At 53.7% G+C, this 18,789-nt stretch overlaps 2 protein-coding genes across 2 annotated transcripts; one reads left to right on the forward strand and one right to left on the reverse strand.

Moving 5' to 3' along the window:
• Positions 1 to 846: 846 nt before the first annotated feature.
• LOC142076565 (olfactory receptor 14C36-like) lies at positions 847 to 1,782 on the reverse strand. Its single transcript, XM_075138858.1, has one exon. The coding sequence runs from the start codon at positions 1,780 to 1,782 to the stop codon at positions 847 to 849; it is 936 nt and encodes a 311-aa protein (XP_074994959.1).
• Positions 1,783 to 16,812: 15,030 nt separating this feature from the next.
• On the forward strand, positions 16,813 to 17,835 carry LOC142076591 (olfactory receptor 14C36-like). Its single transcript, XM_075138884.1, has one exon. It carries the CDS (start codon positions 16,813 to 16,815, stop codon positions 17,833 to 17,835), a length of 1,023 nt encoding a protein of 340 aa, XP_074994985.1.
• Positions 17,836 to 18,789: the final 954 nt, after the last annotated feature.

Here is an 18,789-nt window from a genome sequence, read left to right on the forward strand (position 1 = left end):
GCTGAGTCCAAGCTGCCTCCAGTGAGGTTCACCATCCTCAGGGAATGGCCTCACTAGAAAGGTCTGAGAGAGAGAGGTCAGAAAGAATAGCTGTAAGCACAAGGCAGGGATTGGCTGAAGAGGTAATTAGACTGCAGAAAGACAAGGGCAGGCCTCTAACTCCCTGAAGCTCAAAGCAGCACCTGGGGAGTTGAGAGGGATCTGAGTGAACAAGGAGTAAGGGGAGGGGAAAACTGGAGAGCGGAGGAGAGGGTACAGGCACAGACAGGCTGCTGGGAAGGTGCCTTTAGGCTTGGGCAGGCAGAATACTCTAGACTAGATGAGACTAGACTAGTTCAGCTGGAAAGGACCTACAATCATCATCTACTGCATCTGCAAAGGTGAGGGAGGTTAAAGACACAGTATCATGAACAGAGTCTTGGCAATGATAGCACAGAGGAAGGTACATCCTTCACCTCCTGCAGCTGATACGCTTCCTGGACATCCCCATGTTGTCCTGGTCATTTTAAACGTTGTCATTTTATTACAAGTTTTCAGTCATCTCAGCTGATGAAAAGGTGCTCATGTGTTTTTTAAAAGTGTCAAGCAGTTCCTTCCCTTTCCAGGCAGAGCTCAGCTGTCTGGCCATGGACATCGAGGGTCACTTGTAGAGGCCCCGCTGTAGCTGAGGTGTTTCCCTGCCACTGGCCACTGTCACACAGGACAGGAGGTCTCCTGCAGGAGACCAGACCCCTCAGGAGCTGAGTAAAGGTTTCTGAGTAAACACGATTATAACCAGTACAATGACCAAATGACACAAGTTGCTTGAGATCACTTGGAGAAACCTTGTGAAGAGAGATGGGCAGCTTAATGCTGCTGAAATACTACTTCTCGAATCAGCTTCTTCAGGGCATTCTTGAGTTCCTGGTTCCTCATGCTGTAGATGAGGGGGTTCACTGCTGGCGGTACCAACGCGTAGAGAACTGTCACGACCAGATCCAAGGATGAGGAGGAGATGGAGGGGGGCTTCAGATAGGAAAAAATGATAGTGCTGACAAACAGGGAGACCACAGCCAGGTGAGGGAGGCATGTGGAAAAGGCTTTGTGCCGCCCTTGTTCTGAAGGGATCCTCAGAACGGCCCTGAAGATCTGCACGTAGGACACCACAATGAACACAAAACATCCAAAACCTAAAGAAAAAGTAACCACAACAAGCCCAATTTCACTGAGGTAGGCGTGTGAGAAGGAGAGCTTGAGGAGTGGGGGGATTTCACAGAAGAACTGGTCCACAGCATTGCCCTTGCAGAGGGGCAGTGAAAATGTATTGGCAGTGTGCAGCAGAGCAGTGAGAAACCCATTCCCCCAGGCAGCTCCTGCCATGTGGACACAAGCTCTGCTGCCCAGAAGGGTCCCATAGTGCAGGGGTTGGCAGATGGCAACATAGCGGTCATAGGCCATGATGGTGAGAATATAATACTCTGCCACTAACAAGAAGGCAAAGAGAAAGAGTTGGACAGCACATCCCAAGTAGGAGATGGCCCTGGTGTCCCAGAGGGAATTGGCCATGGATTTGGGAACAGTGGTGGAGATACAGCCCAGGTCGAGGACGGAGAGGTTGAGGAGGAAGAAGTACATGGGGGTGTGGAGGCAGTGGTCGCAGGCTATGGCGGTGATGATGAGGCCGTTGCCCAGCAGGGCAGCCAGGTAGATGCCCGGGAAGAGCCAGAAGTGCAAGAGCTGCAGCTCCCGCGTGTCTGCGAAGGCCAGGAGGAGGAACTGGTTAATGGAGCTGGTGTTGGACATCTGCTGCCTCTGGGCATGGGGGACTGTCCAAGAGGGAAAAGATAGTGACAAGTTAGGAGAGACTTCTCTGAGCAAAATCAAAGCCATTTCTCATAGGAACCCCCCCAAAGTGTCTCTCTGCATTCAGGAAGACCTTTGGCAGGTCCCTTGCACGAGCTCTGGTTGGTGCTGGCTGAGGGTGCCCCAGGGAGCCGCAGGCTCTGCTCTGGGCTCTGGAGGAGTCAGTCCTGCCCCACAGCAATAGGTAAACAGGAACATGGGGTGATCTCAGATTAAATCCACTCGTGATATCAAAGAGCTTCTCAGCATTGTCGCTGCCAATTCACCTGCCTGCAGAGCAGAGCTGTGGGGATTTTGGTTTGTGCCTTCTGGTCTGGTTGCCCCACCACAGCTGAGCAGTGTTTCTGATGCAGAAATCCCGGGCATTTCTGCTGCACTGCAAGTGAAATCGTGTGGGTCCTGAGAGGCAAAGGGACTGTCCCTCAGTGCAGAGTGAGGACAGCCGCTCTGTCCATCAGCCCTGAGCTCAGCTGCCCTGTGCTGGCAGCTCTTTCAGCTGGAGGACTATGGCACTCACGTGTTCCCCCCAAAAGAAACCGGACACTGCTGGGAGCAGAGGAATCCATGTTCTGAGTGCACATCTCCAAAGCCCTCACCTCATCGTACCTGAGGAGGATCTCAGCTCTCCCCTCCCAACCACGGACACAGAGGGCTCCTTACAGCTGCCCACATACAGCCACTCAGCAGCATTTCAATGGCCTTAGCACCGAGGTGTCTTCTCCATGGGGCTCCTGCATGACATAGAGATGCCCCGGGAGAGCTTTGCCCTACTGGCGGGCAGCCTGCAGCCCAGCAGGACCTCCCAAGGAAAGACTCAACTCTCCTAAATCTCCTGTGTCCTGGAAGGAGGGTGAGATGTGTGCCAGCCGCACACCCTGCAGTACCCAGAGCCCCAAAGGTTAACAGGGTGCGAGTTGGATGCTTTTCCTCCACGGACATACGGGCATGACAGTAGACACAGCGTTGGTGTCTGAGCTGCACTTGAATCCTCACCCCCCCACAGCAGTGAGTGTCACAGTAAGAACAAGGGCGGCAGGGAGAAGAGGAGAACGTGCCAAAGTTCCCCTGCCAAGGGAGGCAGGGGAGGGAGACACAGTCAGAGGCTTGAATTTTTCTCCTCTTTGGTGGTCAGGCTGCTGGGAAGGCAACTTATGGCCAAGTGTCCATGACATGAAGGGCAGAGGCTCTGCTGTGAGAGTGAGGAGAGCAGGGGGTTGCTCCAGGGAAAGCATCTGCACTGCAGGGGATGGCAGGGAGGTGCCTGAACCCCTCCTGCCATGGCCTTTCTGGGAGCAGTTCTCTCTTCCTCGCTGCCCATGGCTCTGCTGCCTGGAGCTCTTCTGGGCCAGGACCTGTTTCTCTGCCCTCACCTCTCCTCCCTCTTCATGCTCACAGAGCCCATCCGCCCTGCTGCGTGCTCAGCTCTGCCCTGCAGACACCTCCTGGCAGCAGGGCACTGCCCAGGGACATCTCGGTGTGTGCAGGGGCTAAGGAGCAGCTCAGGCAAGGCCTAACGAGAACTGGGGTCTCAGTGCCTACTCCAGAGCAGAGCAATCAATTCCCATCTCCCACTGCCCACCCAGACAACCCAGGGGAGAAAACTCAAAGCACACACTTCTTCCCTTTCAGGTAATCCCCTACCTCGACACCCATCTTTAACATGACCCTCTGCAAATGTCCTCTGGGTGATGGAGAAGCCTGAGCAGCCCTGACCCACGCTGCACCTTCTGGACAGCAGAAGGACCGTGTCCTGCCGGGGCTCATTCCTTCCACACACAGCTTCTCCCCACAGCGTCGTGGGGAGCTCCCCGGGCAGGCTGAGTGCTGACCCTGGCAGGCGGCAGAGTCCCTGCCCTGGTGCTCAGCCCCCTGGGGCGCAGGGACCCTGCTCGGAAGGACAGCCCTGGCCACCCCTGCCTGCACACACGCCTTCACACCTTGGAGCAGTGCCTGGGAGAAGGCAGCCGTCATGCCCTCTCCTTCTGACGGTGCAGCAGGGAAACCCTGCTCTGCAGCACCTCCTCCTCCTCTACAGCAGGGAATCTGAGAGAGTCCTCCTGAAAGATCATAGTTGCTGTGGCATGTACCAGCTTTTGGATATCCCTCCAGGAACACCAGCTACATTGTCCTGCACCCAGTGACTTACCATGTAGAGGGTTGTGAAGATCTCTCCGCGCAGTGAGCTCTCAGCATCCTCCCACTCCAGACTGCCTTTACGCTCTCTCTGCCTCGCTCCCTCCCCTCGCTGCCTTCAGGCAGTGCCCTCAGCCCTGCTGCGCTTTGCAGAGGAGCTGCTCCTGGGCAGAGCTGTCTCTCTGCAGCACTGCCCACTTGCCAGGAGCTCCCTCCTTCCAGGAGCCCAGCCCAGCTCAGCAGCAGAGGACCAGCCCAAGGCAGCACTTGCTCTGCCCCTCGCAGCTCCCTCAAGGGGTCCCTGGGGCTCCAGGGGAACCTGCTGGGAAACAGCCTGAAGTCATCCCTGATCTTCCCTCCCTCAGCTGCGCAGAGACACTTACTTCTCCTCTCAGGAAAAGACTTGGCCATGAGAATCCCCTTTCTTTGTCCCAGCATTAGACAGGACTCCCAGGAAGGTGACAAGCAAAGACCTAATTTCTCCAAGCTGGGGGATATCCTCACGTGAATGAAATAGGCATTTCAGTGTGGCTTTGTAGTCCTAGGGCTCGAAAGACATTCAGCTCTCTGTTGTCCACGCCATGTCTCTGCTCTGAAGCAAAGCCTTTGCACACAGGGGGTCTTGGGCGCTTGGGACCAGGTTTCCTTAGGGCAGGGACGAGCTTGCCTGCTTCCACAGCTGCAGGGCTTCAGCCCAGACGTGCAGCAATGGCCTCAGCCAGGGCCACAGGCAGGAAGAGCTGGAGCTGCTCCTGAGGAGACAGAGCTGTGACATGGTTGCAGAGCTCAGGACAGCTGCTCTTCAAGGACAGCATCCTCCAAGCTCAGCAAGGCTCCAGATCAAAACTCCCTCTGAACTTGAAAGGCCATTGAAGGGCACCAGAAGGAGCGTTCACTGCTTCAGGAACAGTTAAAGAAGAAACAAAGGTGCTGTGTGGCCACTGCTGAATGTGGTGAGAGCAGGAGCAGATAGATCTGAGCTTCTGTGTGTCCTCTTTGCCTCAGTCTTCCCCAGCAAGGTCTGCCAGGCCTCTGGGACTCAGGGCAGGACTGTGGAGGAGATCAAGCAGCGGTGCATGGGGATCAAGTCAGGGATCACTTGAGCCAACGTAATCCTTACCAGTCGAGGGGACAGGAGGGGCGGCATCCCAGGGAGCTGAGAGAGCAGCCCAAGGTCACAGTGAAGCCACTCTCCAGCATCTTTCAAAGGTGGTGGTGTCTGTGGGGATTCCCTGATGACTCGCAGCACCCAAACCTTGCACGCACCTTTCAAAACTGCCCCAAGGATGTGCAGAGGAGCGGAAGGCTGTGCCCCAGATCGTGTTCCCTCAGATCCCATTTCTGGGGGTCTGAAAGAGAAGGTGACTGGATTTACTGGATTTAGCTTGTCTCTCGCCTTCCTCTTTGCTTTCTGTGATGAAAGGACAGGACTGCTGGACACAGGGAGACCAGTGGTTGTCTTTTAACCTGGAAGTCAGTGAATGTTTCAACATCACCCCCCACAATATTCTTGTCCCAAGTTCGGATATTAAGGTCTGCATGGGTGGATAAGTAGATGGGTAAATAACCAGATGGATGGTCTGGCTCAGAGGGACGTGATCAATGCGTGGTACTCTACCTGGAGGCATCGAGCTAGTAAGGTCCTGCAGGGGTCTGTCCTGCCGCCTGCCCTCTTTAACGTGCTTTTAATGACCCGGAGGAGATGAGCGAGTGCTTTTTCATCGCATTTGCAGATGGACACCATATTGAGGAGAGCAGACACTGCACTGGAGGGCAGGCCTGCCATCCCAAAGAACAGAGACAGGCCACAGGGATTCGCAAAAAGTAACATCATGATGTCCAGTAAACACAAATTTGCTCGTCCTGCCTGAGGTGCACCAATCCCGTGCGATGACAGAGGCCAGGGGCTGTGTGGCTGGGTAGCAGCTCTGCAGGAAAGGCTCTGGTGGTCCTTGGATTTCATTAGGCAAAACAGGAGCCATCAGCAAAGGCGACCAACAGCATCTTTTGCTTCTCTCTTCATTCCTTGAAATTACAAGTGCTTCTCTTTTCTTATCCTAATACCCTCCAAAAAGAACAGCCTACCCTCTGAAACCTTTCCCCATTGGCCGTGCATTTCTTTTTTTCGTGCCCTCTTTTGGCATTTCTGAGATGGTTGCTGTGGAAGTTTTCAACCTTGGGTAGCAGCTCCATTGAGCACATCATTCTCTTTCAGTCCTTGGAGTGTCCTGCGATTCCCCATATTGTTACCCTGTTTGAGACACTGACCCACAAACCTTAACTGCTGACGTGTTGGAGTTTCAGTCCAGAGGGACCTCGACACACATGGGGACTTGGCCAACAGAAACCTCCTGAAGTTTTAAAGGCGAAGGGGGCAAAGTCTGCACTGGGTCAGAAGAACCTCGTGCATCAGGACCGGCTGTGACCTGACTGGCTGAGGATTGTTCTGAGGAGAAGGGCATGGGAGTTCTGGTGGATGCCCTAGGAGCCCATGGGTTTCCCATTTGGAAAGGAGGATGGAGAAACTGGAGAAGGTCCAGAGGAAGTCTGTTACCATGGGCGTAGGAGCCTAATGCACATGAGGTGTGTGGAGAGGCTGAGGCAACCGGGCCTCTTTAGTCTGCTGAAGGGGAGGCAGAGGGCAGTCTAAAAGCAGGCGACACCTGCCTGGAGAGGTGGTGGAGCCAAGCTCTTCTGCAATGGCAGATGCTATGGCAGAGACAACAGCCACAAGCTTCTTCCTGGGGGCTTCAGACTGGGCCTCAGGAAAGACTGGCTAGGAGGGTGATGCTGCAGTGCAGCAGGACACCCAGAGACTCTCTGTGCTCTCCATCTTTGGAGGTTTTCAGGTTTCAGCTCTACAAAGTCACAGCCGACCTGACCTGCGGTTGGTGATTCCCCAGCCTTTGGTTGGAGCTTGGACTGGAGACCCCCAGTAGTCCCTTTTCCCACCATCTCTTCCATGCCCTTGTGCCTTGCAGTGTCCCCGTGTTGTGGAGGCTCACAAAATCAAACTAGGCAGGTGATAGGTTCAAAACTAAACTTGATTTAAGCAAAAATTGTTTAGCAGCAAAGTAACTCAAAATGAGGCTCAAAAAAATCATTCAACACTCTGATGGTATCAGTAAACCATAGGTTCAGGATGGTTTATGAGGAATTAATACTACATGGCCGGCTTTCGAAATGAGCATCTAAAATATGCAGAGTCACTGACCTATAAGATGAGGGCTCTCAACCTCGTTAACTGCTTCCTCTTGGATTATGGGGGGTTTATCCTGCTCACGGTCCCTTACTTCCAGCTCAGGGGGCTGAGTACCCTGAGGATAACTGCTCTGACTATTAGAGACTGAGGCAAAGAAGGCATTGAGTACCTCAGCCTTCTCCTCATCCTCGGTGGCACTGTTCACCCCCACATCCAATAAAGGATGCAGATTCTCCTTGGCTCTTTTTTTGTCATTAATATATTTGTAAAAACATTTTTTGTTGTCTCTTACGACAGTGGCCAGATTGTGCTCTAGCAGGGCTTTTCCCTTTCTAATCTTCTCTCTGCATGACCTAACGCGAGTCCCCCATTGAAGACCTGCTGCTCCAAGGAGACCAACTCAACTTGCCCTCAGTGGGGCTCCATTTATACCTTAGATGAATCTGACCTGTGGTCAACTCTGAGTGGCTGAGAGCCTTAATTTTCTTACTCCTCGCCCAAGGTGTATACGTGACCATAATTACTGACCCAAAGTGCGTTCGTGACGGTTGGCACTCGCCACCGTAAGGGCGTGAAAAGTAAGGACGCAGCGGTCCTGATGCCCCCGGTCTTTTATCGGGGTGGGTGCACCTGCCACAAGCTGCTTCTGGGGAAATGGCAAAACCACTGACACAGACTTCTGCTCGAGATGCTGGAGAACCCCTTCACTGGACAACAGACAAGGGAAAGGCATTTGAGCTTTTGAAGACGCATTAATGACTGCACCTGCTCTGGGATTGCCAGACTTCATGTTTGTACGTGAAGAAATGTAACTATCCCAGCCAAAACCAGACCAGTCTGGTAGCTCAAGGACCCTTTGCTTGTGTCCCTAGGACAGCTGCCGCAGCACTGCTGGTTGAACAGAGTGACAATGTGGTGCTTGGATCCCCTCTAGTGGTACAAAGGCCACATGAAATTGAAATGCTGGTGTCACAGCACCTTACCCAGGCACTGGGTACATCATTATGAGCTGATTCTCTTAACAGTGGAAAATATAACAATGAAGCGATGTAACACGCTGAACCCTGCTACTCTGCTCTCTCCTCCTGGGGAAGAAAATCCACATCCTGATTGTGTGGTAACAGCCTGTGAAGCCAGAAAGACTTGAAAATACTTAACAGACGTACCATTTCCAGATCCTGATCTTGAGCTATGTGTAGACAGGTCCTCATATTATCTGAACAGTAACTGGGTTAGAGGTTATTCAGAAACTCCTGAAAATGAAGTAGCAGAGGCTTCAGCACTCAGTCTGAAGCTGAGTGCCCAAGCAGCAGAATTGATTGCATTAACAAAGACTTTCCAGCTGTCTAAAGAAAAGACCGTAAATATATGTATATTCTATCACCATTATTATTATTATTATTTTCCCTTTCGTTTCTGTTCTATTAAACTCTCTTTATCTCAATCCACAAATTTTACTTTTTTTTTTCTCGATTCTCTCCCCCATCCCTCTGTGGTGAGGGGTAGTGAGCGAGCAGCTGTGTGGTGTTTGGCTGCCTGCCGGGTTAAACCACAATCATCTGTACCAGTATGTGTAATGATATCAATATCTGCAATGGAATCAGTATCATAGAATCATAGAATAGTTTGGGTTGGAAGGGACCTTTAAAGGTCATCTAGTCCAACCCGCCTGCCATGGGCAGGGACATCTTCAGCTAGATCAGGTTCTCAGAGCCCCGTCCAACCTGACCTTGAATGTTTCCAGGGATGGGGCATCTACCACCTCTCTGGGCAACCTGTGCCAGTGTTTCACCACACTCATTGTAAAAAATTTCTGCCTTCTATCTAGTCTGAAACTACTCTCTTTTAGTTTAAAACCATTCCCCCTTGTCCTGTCGCAACAGGCCCTGCTAAAAAGTCTCTTCCCATCATTCTTATAAGCCCCCTTCAAGTACTGAAAGGCTGCAATCAGGTCTCCCCAAAGCCGCCTCTTCTCCAGGCTGAACAACCCCAACTCTCTCAGCCTTTCTTCACAGCAGAGGTGTTCCATCCCCCTGACCATTTTTGTGGCCCTCCTCTAGACCCGCTCCAACAGCTCCATGTCTTTCCTGGGCTGGGGGCTCCAGAGCTGGACGCAGTGCTCCAGGTGGGGTCTCACCAGAGCAGAATGGAGGGGCAGAATCCCCTCCCTCGATCTGCTGGCCACACTGCTTTTGATGGAGCCCAGGATACAGTTGGCCTTCGTGGTTGTGAGCGTACATTGCCGGCTCATGTCCAGCTTTTCCTCCACCAGGACCCCCAAGTCCTTCTCGGCAGGGCTGCTCTCAATCCCTTCATCCCCCAGCGTGTATTGAGACCGGTGGTTGACCCAACCCACGTGCAGGACCTTGCACTTGGCCTTGTTGAACCTCCTGAGGTTCACACGGGCCCACTTCTCCAGCTTGTCCAGGTCCCTCTGGATGGCATCCCATCCCTCAGGTGTGTCAACCGTACTACTCACTTTGGTGTCATCTGCAAACTTGCTGATGGTTCACTTGATCCCACTGTCTATGTCATTGATGAAGATATTAAACAGTAACGGTCCCAATACAGACCCCTGTGGGACACCACTGGTCACCGATCTCCGTCTGGCCGTTGAGCCATTGGCCACTACCCTCTGGATGCAAACATCCAACCAATTCCTCACCCACTGGACACTCCACCCATCGAATCCATACCTCTCCAGATTAGAGAGAACGGTGTTGTGGGGGACCGTGTCAAAGGCCTTACAGAGGTCCAGATAGACGACATCTGTAGCCCTTCCCATGTCGACTGATGTAGTCACTCCATCATAGAAGGCCACTAGGTTGATCAGGAAGGACTCGCCCGGGGGGAAGCCATGCTGGCTGTCTCGACTCACCTCCCTGTCTTCCATGTGCCTTAGCATAGCTTCCGGGAGGATCTGTTCCATGATCTTCCCAGGCACAGAGGTGAGACTGCCTGGCCTGTAGTCCCCCGGGTCTTCCTTTTTTCCCATTTCAAAAATGGGGGTTATGTTTCCCCTTTTCCAGTCAGCGGGAACTTCACTGGACTTCCACGGCTTCTCAACTATCATGGATCGTGGCTTAGCAATGTCATCCACCAGTTCCTTCAGAACCCATGGATGGATCTCATCAGGTCCCATGGACTTGTGCACCTTCAAGTTCCTTAGACGGTCTCAAACCCGATCTTCTCCTACATTGGGCAGCTCTTCATTCTCCCAATCCCTGCCTTTGCTTTCTGCGGCCTGGGCACTGAGGCTTGAGCACTTGCTGGTGAAGGCTGAGGCAAAAAAGTCATTGAGTACCTCAGCCTTCTCTGTATCTCGGGTAACCAGGTATCCCGTTTCATTCCAGAGAGGCCCCACATTTTCCCTAGTCTTCCTTTTATCCCCGACGCACCTATAGAAGCTTTTCTTGTTGCCCTTGATGTCCCTGGCCAGATTTAATTCTCTTAGGGCTTTAGCTTTGCTAACCTGATCCCTGGCCGATTGGACAATTTCTCTGTATTCCTCCCAGGCTACCTGTCCTTGCTCCCACCCTCTTCCTTTTTGTGTTTGAGTTTGTCCAGGAGCTCCTTGTTCATCCATGCAGGCTTCCTAGTGGTTTTGATTGACTTCCTCTTTGTTGGGATGCATCTCTCCTGATCTTGGAGGTGGTGATCCTTAAGTATTAACCATCTTTATTGGGCCCCTCTTCCCTCCAGGGCTTTATCCCATGGCACTCTACCAAGCAGATCCCTCAAGAGGCCAATGTCTGCTCTCCTCAAGTCCAGGGTACTGAGCTTGCTGTACGGCCCCCTCGGTGCCCTAACGATCTTGAACTCCACCACTTCATGGTCACTGCAGCCAAGGCTGCCCTTGAGCTTCACATTCCCCACCAGCCCCTCCTTGTTGGTGAGAACAACATAGCACCTCTCCTCGTTGGCTCCTCTATCACTTGGAGAAGGAAGTTATCATCAACGCATTCCAGGAACATCCCGGATTGCTTATACTCTGCCGTGTTGTCCCTCCAATGGATATCAAGGTGGTTGAAGTCCCCCATGAGGACCAGGGCTTGTGAACGTGAGGCTGCTTCTGTCTGTCTATAGAGGGCCTCATCTGCTCGGTCTTCCTGGTCGGGTGACCTGTATCAGACCCCCACCATAATGTCACCTGTCCCTGCCCTCCCTTTAATCCTGACCCATAAGCTCTCATCGGCTCCTCATCCATCGCCAGGCGGAGCTCCATGCTGGTCATTGACATAGAGGGCGACACCCCCTCCTCGTCTCCCCTGCCTGTCCTTCCTAAAGAGCCTGTATCCCTCCATCCCAACACTCCAATCACAGGAGCCATCCCACCACGTCTCCCTGATGCCAATAAGATCGTAGCCCTGCAGGTGTGTGCACGTCTCTAACTCCTCTTGTTTATTCCCCATGCTCCGTGCGTTTGCATAGAGGCATTTAAGTTGGGCCCCGACGAAGCAGTCTTACTGGCTGGAGTTCCTCTGTGCTGCTCTTCAGGTGCAGAGTCCCTTCCCATCGCTCCCTGGGCTCTGTAACACTTCTTGATAGCCCTCAGACTGCTCCTGGCTGAGGCACTGCTGCCCACGTGAAACAACAGCAGCGGATAATAGTCAGTGGATTGTAGGAGTCTTGGAAGCCTCTTGGTGACATCCCTTATATGAGTCCCTGGTAAGCAGCACACCTCTCTAGAGGTGGGGAATCACAAACGGCGGGTCAGGTCCACTGTGACTTTGTAGAGCTGAAACCTGAAAACCTCCAAAGATGGAGAGCACAGAGGTTCTCTGGGTGTCCTGCTGCACTGCAGCATCACCCTCCTAGCCAGTTTTTCCTGAGGCCCAGTCTGAAGCCCCCAGGAAGAAGCTTGTGGCTGTTGTCTCTGCCATACCATCTGCCATTGCAGAAGAGCTTGGCTCCACCACCTCTCCAGGCAGGTGTCACCTGCTTTTAGACTGCCCTGTGCCTCCCCTTCAGCAGACTAAAGAGGCCCAGTTGCCTCAGCCTCTCCACACAGCTCATGTGCTTTAGGCTCCTAAGCCCATGGTAACAGACTTCCTCTGGATCTTCTCCAGTTTCTCCATCCTCCTTTCAAAATGGGAAACCCATGGGCTCCTATGGCGTCCACGAGAACACCCATGCCCTTCTCCTCAGAACTATCCTCAGCCAGTCAGGTCCCAGCCTGTCCTGATGCACGAGGTTCTTCTGACCCAGTGCAGACCTTGCCCCATTCACCTTTAAATCTTCAGGAGGTTTCTGTTGGCCAAGTCCCCACGTGTGTCGAGGTCCCTCTCGACTGAAACTCCAACACGTCAGCAGTTAAGGTTTGTGGGTCAGTGTCTCAAACAAGATAACAATATGGGGAATTGCAGAACAATAGAAGGACAGAAAAGAATGAAGTGCTTAATGGAATTGCTACCCAAGGTTGAAAACTTCCACAGCAACCATCTCAGAAATGCCAAAAGAGGGCATGAAAAAAAGAAATGCATGGCCAATGGGGAAGGTTTCAGAGGGTAGGCTGTTCTTTTTGGAGGGTATTAGGATAAGAAAAGAGAAGCACTTGTAATTTCAAGGAATGAAGAGAGAAGCAAAGGATGCTGTTGACCTTCTTTGCTGATGGCTCCTGTTTTGCCTGATGAAATCCAAGGACCAGCAGAGCCTTTCCCACAGAGCTGCTACCCAGCCACACAGCCCCTGGCCTCTGTCATTGCATGGGATTGGTGCACCTCAAGGCAGGATTTGCAAATTTGTGTTTACTGGACATCATCATGTTACTTTTTGCGAATCCCTGTGGCTTGTCTCTGTTCTTTGGGATGGCAGGCCTGCCCTCCAGTGCAGTGTCTGCTCTCCTCAATATGGTGTCCATCTGCAAATGCGATGAAAAAGCACTCGCTCATCTCCTCCGGGTCATTAAAAGCACGTTAAAGAGGGCAGACGGCAGGACAGACCCCTGCAGGACCCTACTAGCTCGATGCCTCCAGGTAGAGTACCACGCATTGATCACGTCCCTCTGAGCCCAACCATCCATCTGGTTATTTACCCATCTACTTATCCACCCATGCAGACCATAATGTCCGAACTTGGGCACAAGAATATTGTGGGGGGGTGATGTTGAAAACTTCACTGACTTCCAGGTTAAAAGACAACCACTGGTCTCCCTGTGTCCAGCAGTCCTGTCCTTTCATCACAGAAAGCAAAGAGGATGGCGAGAGACAAGCGAAATCCAGTAAATCCAGTCACCTTCTCTTTCAGACCCCCAGAAATGGGATCTGAGGGAACACGATCTGGGGCACAGCCTTCTGCTCCTCTGCACATCCTTGGGGCAGTTTTGAAAGGTGCGTGCAAGGTTTGGGTGCTGCGAGTCATCAGGGAATCCCCACAGACACCACCACCTTTGAAAGATAATGGAGAGAGGCTTCACTGTGACCTTGGGCTGCTCTCTCAGCTCCCTGGGATGCCGCCCCTCCTGTCCCCTCGACTGGTAAGGATTGCATTGGCTCAAGTGATCCCTGACTTGATCCCCATGCACCGCTGCTTGATCTCCTCCAGAGTCCTGCCCCGAGTCCCAGAGGCCTGGCAGACCTTGCTGGGGAAGACTGAGGCAAAGAGGACACACAGAAGCTCAGATCTATCTGCTCCTGCTCTCACCACATTCAGCAGTGGCCACACAGCACCTTTGTTTCTTCTTTAACTGTTCCTGAAGCAGTGAACGCTCCTGATGGTGCCCTGCAATGGCCTTTCAAGTTCAGAGGGAGTTTCGATCTGGAGCCTTGCTGAGCTTGGAGGATGCTGTCCTTGAAGAGCAGCTGTCCTGAGCTCTGCAACCATGTCACAGCTCTGTCTCCTCAGGAGCAGCTCCAGCTCTTCCTGCCTGTGGCCCTGGCTGAGGCCATTGCTGCACATTTGGCCTGAAGCCCTGCAGCTGTGGAAGCAGGCAAGCTCATCCCTGCCCTAAGGAAACCTGGTCCCAAGCGCCCAAGACCCCCTGTGTGCAAAGGCTTTGCTTCAGAGCAGAGACATGGCGTGGACAACAGAGAGCTGAATGTCTTTCGAGCCCTAGGACTACAAAGCCACACTGAAATGCCTATTTCATTCACGTGAGGATATCCCCCAGCTTGGAGAAATTAGGTCTTTGCTTGTCACCTTCCTGGGAGTCCTGTCTAATGCTGGGACAAAGAAAGGGGATTCTCATGGCCAAGTCTTTTCCTGAGAGGAGAAGGAAGTGTCTCTGTGCAGCTGAGGGAGGGAAGATCAGGGATGACTTCAGGCTGTTTCCCAGCAGGTTCCCCTGGAGCCCCAGGGACCCCTCGAGGGAGCTGCGAGGGGCAGAGCAAGTGCTGCCTTGGGCTGGTCCTCTGCTGCTGAGCTGGGCTGGGCTCCTGGAAGGAGGGAGCTCCTGGCAAGTGGGCAGTGCTGCAGAGAGACAGCTCTGCCCAGGAGCAGCTCCTCTGCAGAGCGCAGCAGGGCTGAGGGCACTGCCTGCAGGCAGCGAGGGGAGGGAGCGAGGCAGAGAGAGCGTAAAGGCAGTCTGGAGTGGGAGGATGCTGAGAGCTCACTGCGCAGAGAGATCTTCACAGCCCTCTACATGGTGAGTGCCTGGGTGCAGGACAATGTAGCTGCTGTTCCTGGAGGGATATCCAAAAGCTGGTACATGCCACAGCAACTATGATCTTTCAGGAGGACTCTCACAGCTTCCCTGCTGTAGAGGAGGAGGACGTGCTGCAGAGCAGGGCTTCCCTGCTGCACCGTCAGAAGGACAGGGCATGACGGCTGCCTTCTCCCGGGCACTGCTCCAGGGTGTGAAGGCGTGTGTGCAGGCAGGGGTGGCCAGGGCTGTCCGTCTGAGCAGGGTCCCTGCGCCCCAGGGGGCTGTGCACCAGGGCAGGGACTCTGCCGCCTGCCAGGGTTAGCACTCAGCCTGCCCAGGGAGCTCCCCACGACGCTGTGGGGAGAAGCTGTGGGTGGAAGGAGTGAGCCCCGGCAGGGCAGGGTCCTTCTGCTGTCCAGAGGGTGCAGCGTGGGTCAGGGCTGCTCAGGCTTCTCCATCACCCAGAGGACATTTGCAGAGGGTCATGTTAAAGATGGGTGTCTGGGTGGGCAGTGGGATATGGGAATTGATTGCTCTGCTCTGGAGTAGGCAATGAGACCCCAGTTCTCGTTAGGACTTGCCTGAGCTGCTCCTTAGCCCCTGCACACACCGAGATGTCCCTGGGCAGTGCCCTGCTGCCAGGAGGTGTCTGCAGGGCAGAGCTGAGCACGCAGCAGGGCGGATGGGCTCTGTGAGCATGAAGAGGGAGGAGAGGTGAGGGCAGAGAAACAGGTCCTGGCCCAGAAGAGCTCCAGGCAGCAGAGCCATGGGCAGCGAGGAAGAGAGAACTGCTCCCAGAAAGGCCACGGGAGGAGGGGTTCAGGCACCTCCCTGCCATCCCCTGCAGTGCAGATGCTTTCCCTGGAGCAACCCCCTGCTCTCCTCACTCACACAGCAGAGCCTCTGCCCTTCATGTCATGGACACATGGCCATGAGTTGCCTTCCCAGCAGCCTGACCACCAAAGAGGAGAAAAACTCAAGTCTCTGACTGTGTCTCCTATCTGCCTCCCTTGGCAGGGGAACTTTGGCACGTTCTCCTCTTCTCCCTGCCGCCCTTGTTCTTACTGTGACACTCACGGCTGTGGGGGGTGAGGATTCAAGTGCAGCTCAGACACCAACGCTGTGTCTACTGTCATGCCCGTCTGTCCGTGGAGGAAAAGCATCCAACTCGCACCCTGTTAACCTTTGGGGCTCTGGGTACTGCAGGGTGTGCGGCTGGCACACATCTCACCCTCCTTCCAGGACACAGGAGATTTAGGAGAGTTGAGTCTTTCCTTGGGAGGTCCTGCTGGGCTGCAGGCTGCCCGCCAGCAGGGCAAAGCTCTCCCGGGGCATCTCTATGTCATGCAGGAGCCCCATGGAGAAGACACCTCGGCGCTAAGGCCATTGAAATGCTGCTGAGTGGCTGTATGTGGGCAGCTGTAAGGAGCCCTCTGTGTCCGTGGTTGGGAGGGGAGAGCTGAGATCCTCCTCAGGTACAATGGGGTTAGGGCTTTGGAGATGTGCACTCAGAATGTGGATTCCTCTGCTCCCAGCAGTGTCCGGTTTCTTTTGGGGGGAACACGTGAGTGCCATGGTCCTCCAGCTGAAAGAGCTGCCAGCACAGGGCAGCTGAGCTCAGGGCTGATGGACAGAGCGGCTGTCCTCACTCTGCACTGAGGGACAGTCCCTTTGCCTCTCAGGACCCACACGATTTCACTTGCAGTGCAGCAGAAATGCCCGGGATTTCTGCATTAGAAACACTGCTCAGCTGTGGTGGGGCAACCAGACCAGAAGGCACAAACCACAACCCCCACAGCTCTGCTCTGCAGGCAGGTGAATTGGCAGCGACAATGCTGAGAAGCTCTTTGGTATCACGAGTGGATTTAATCTCAGATCACCCCGTGTTCCTGTTTCCCTATTGCTGTGGGGCAGGACTGACTCCTCCAGAGCCCAGAGCAGAGCCTGCGGCTCCCTGGGGCACCCTCAGCCAGCACCAACCAGAGCTCGTGCAAGGGACCTGCCAAAGGTCTTCCTGAATGGAGAGAGACACTTTGGGGGGTTCCTATGAGAAATGGCTTTGCTTTTGCTCAGAGAAGTCTCTCCTAACTTGTCACTGTCTTTTCCCTCTTGGACAGTCCCCCATGCCCAGAGGCAGCAGATGTCCAACACCAGCTCCATCACCCACTTCCTCCTCCTGGCCTTCACAGACACGCGGGAGCTGCAGCTCTTGCACTTCTGGCTCTTCCTGGGCATCTACCTGGCTGCCCTGCTGGGCAACGGCCTCATCATCACCGCCATAGCCTGCGACCACCGCCTCCACACCCCCATGTACTTCTTCCTCCTCAACCTCGCCATCCTTGACCTGAGCTGCATCTCCACCACTGTTCCCAAATCCATGGCCAATTCCCTGTCGGACAACAGGGCCATCTCTTACTTGGGATGTGCTGCCCAGCTCTTTCTCTTTGCCTTCTTTTTAGTAGCAGAGTATTCTCTTCTCACCATCATGGCCTATGACCGCTGTGTTGCCATCTGCAAACCCCTGCACTACGGCACCCTCCTGGGCAGCAGAGCTTGTGTCCACATGGCAGCAGCTGCCTGGGGCAGTGGGTTTGTCACTGGTCTGCTGCACACTGCCAATACATTTTCACTGCCCCTCTGCAAGGGCAATGCTGTGGACCAGTTCTTCTGTGAAATCCCCCCACTCCTCAAGCTCTCCTGCTCACACGCCTATCTCAGGGAATTTGGGCTTCTTGTGGTTACTTTTTCTTTAGGTTTTGGGTGTTTTATATTCATAATGGTGTCTTATGTGCAGATCTTCAAGGCTGTGCTGAGGATCCCCTCTGAGCAGGGCCGGCACAAATCCTTCTCCACGTGCCTCCCTCACCTTGCTGTGGTCTCCCTTTTTATCAGCACTGTCATGTTTGCTCACCTAAAGCCTCCCTCTGTCTCCTCCCCATCCTTTGATCTCACAGTAACAGTTCTGTACTCAGTGGTACCTCCAGCAGTCAACCCCCTCATCTACAGCATGAGGAACAAGGAACTCAAGGATGCCCTGAAGAACCTGATTCGAGAAGTCGTATTTCAGCAGCAATAAGCTGCCCATCTCTCTTCACAAGGTTTCTCCAAGTGATCTCAGGCAACTTGTGTCCTTTGGGCATTGTACTGGTTATAATCGTGTTTGCTCAGAAATGTTTGCTTTCATCCTCCTTCTCAAGAGGCTGAAGCCAGTCTGTCTGGCCCAAAGGCCTTCTCTCCATGAGTCTATCACTGCGCCAATGCTGGCCTCCTTTGTGGCATGTCTGTAAATAAAGGGGATTGCCAGCGTGTGAAGCTTGGGCTCTTCTTTCCACAGAGGAGTGCAGAATACGCTCAGGGAATTGCAGGCTAAAAGGCCCTGCTGTTGGGCTTGGGTGCTGCATTGGCTTAGGGGGACAAGGGCATGGCTTGATGTGTGAGGGAATGAGGGCTGGAGTGAGCCCTCACTTTACTGGTGCCCAATGCCATGGAGATCCTGGACGGTCAAAAGGCATCTGCTTGAGGCTCTCTCACATATGGCAGGGCTGGTCAAAGATGCCCGACCTTCTGATGGGGGATCTGAACCCACCAGGTGAGCACAGGGCATCTCTGGGTCACTGGGTGCCTCGGGGTGGAAAGTGAATGGAGGTTTCCAAAACTTCCCCAAAAGTGGAGTCACCCAAAGGAAAAGGGCTAACCTGAAGGATGCACAGCCCAATGGGGCTCTGCAATGCCAGAGAGTTAGCGGAGACACAGCAGGCACGAGGAAGGCAGCCTGAAGAGTGCTTCACATCATCTTCAGTGAGGAGCCATGGGCTGGGTCCAGTGACACACCTGAACACATCCTGAAAGAGCTGAAAGGCCCTGTGATTTCTCGGAGTATCACAGCCCAGAGCCATGGGAGAAACCTGTCAGGGGCAGTGATGCCAGTCTGGCCAGATCTGCTTCACTCCCGCACCAGCATGGCCAGGATGGAGTCAGCCCATGGTGCCAGGGCAGCTCTGCAGAGCAGCAGCACCAGCTCCGGGCCCTG

This window comes from Calonectris borealis, unplaced genomic scaffold (assembly GCF_964195595.1).
Source record: "Calonectris borealis unplaced genomic scaffold, bCalBor7.hap1.2 HAP1_SCAFFOLD_66, whole genome shotgun sequence".
Taxonomy (NCBI): Eukaryota; Metazoa; Chordata; class Aves; order Procellariiformes; family Procellariidae; genus Calonectris; species Calonectris borealis.

Coding starts and splice junctions, on each gene's coding strand:
- LOC142076565 (XM_075138858.1), bottom strand. CDS start 1,782: ATGTCCAACACCAGCTCCATTAACCAGTTCCTCCTCCTGGCCTTCGCA.
- LOC142076591 (XM_075138884.1), top strand. CDS start 16,813: ATGGCTTTGCTTTTGCTCAGAGAAGTCTCTCCTAACTTGTCACTGTCT.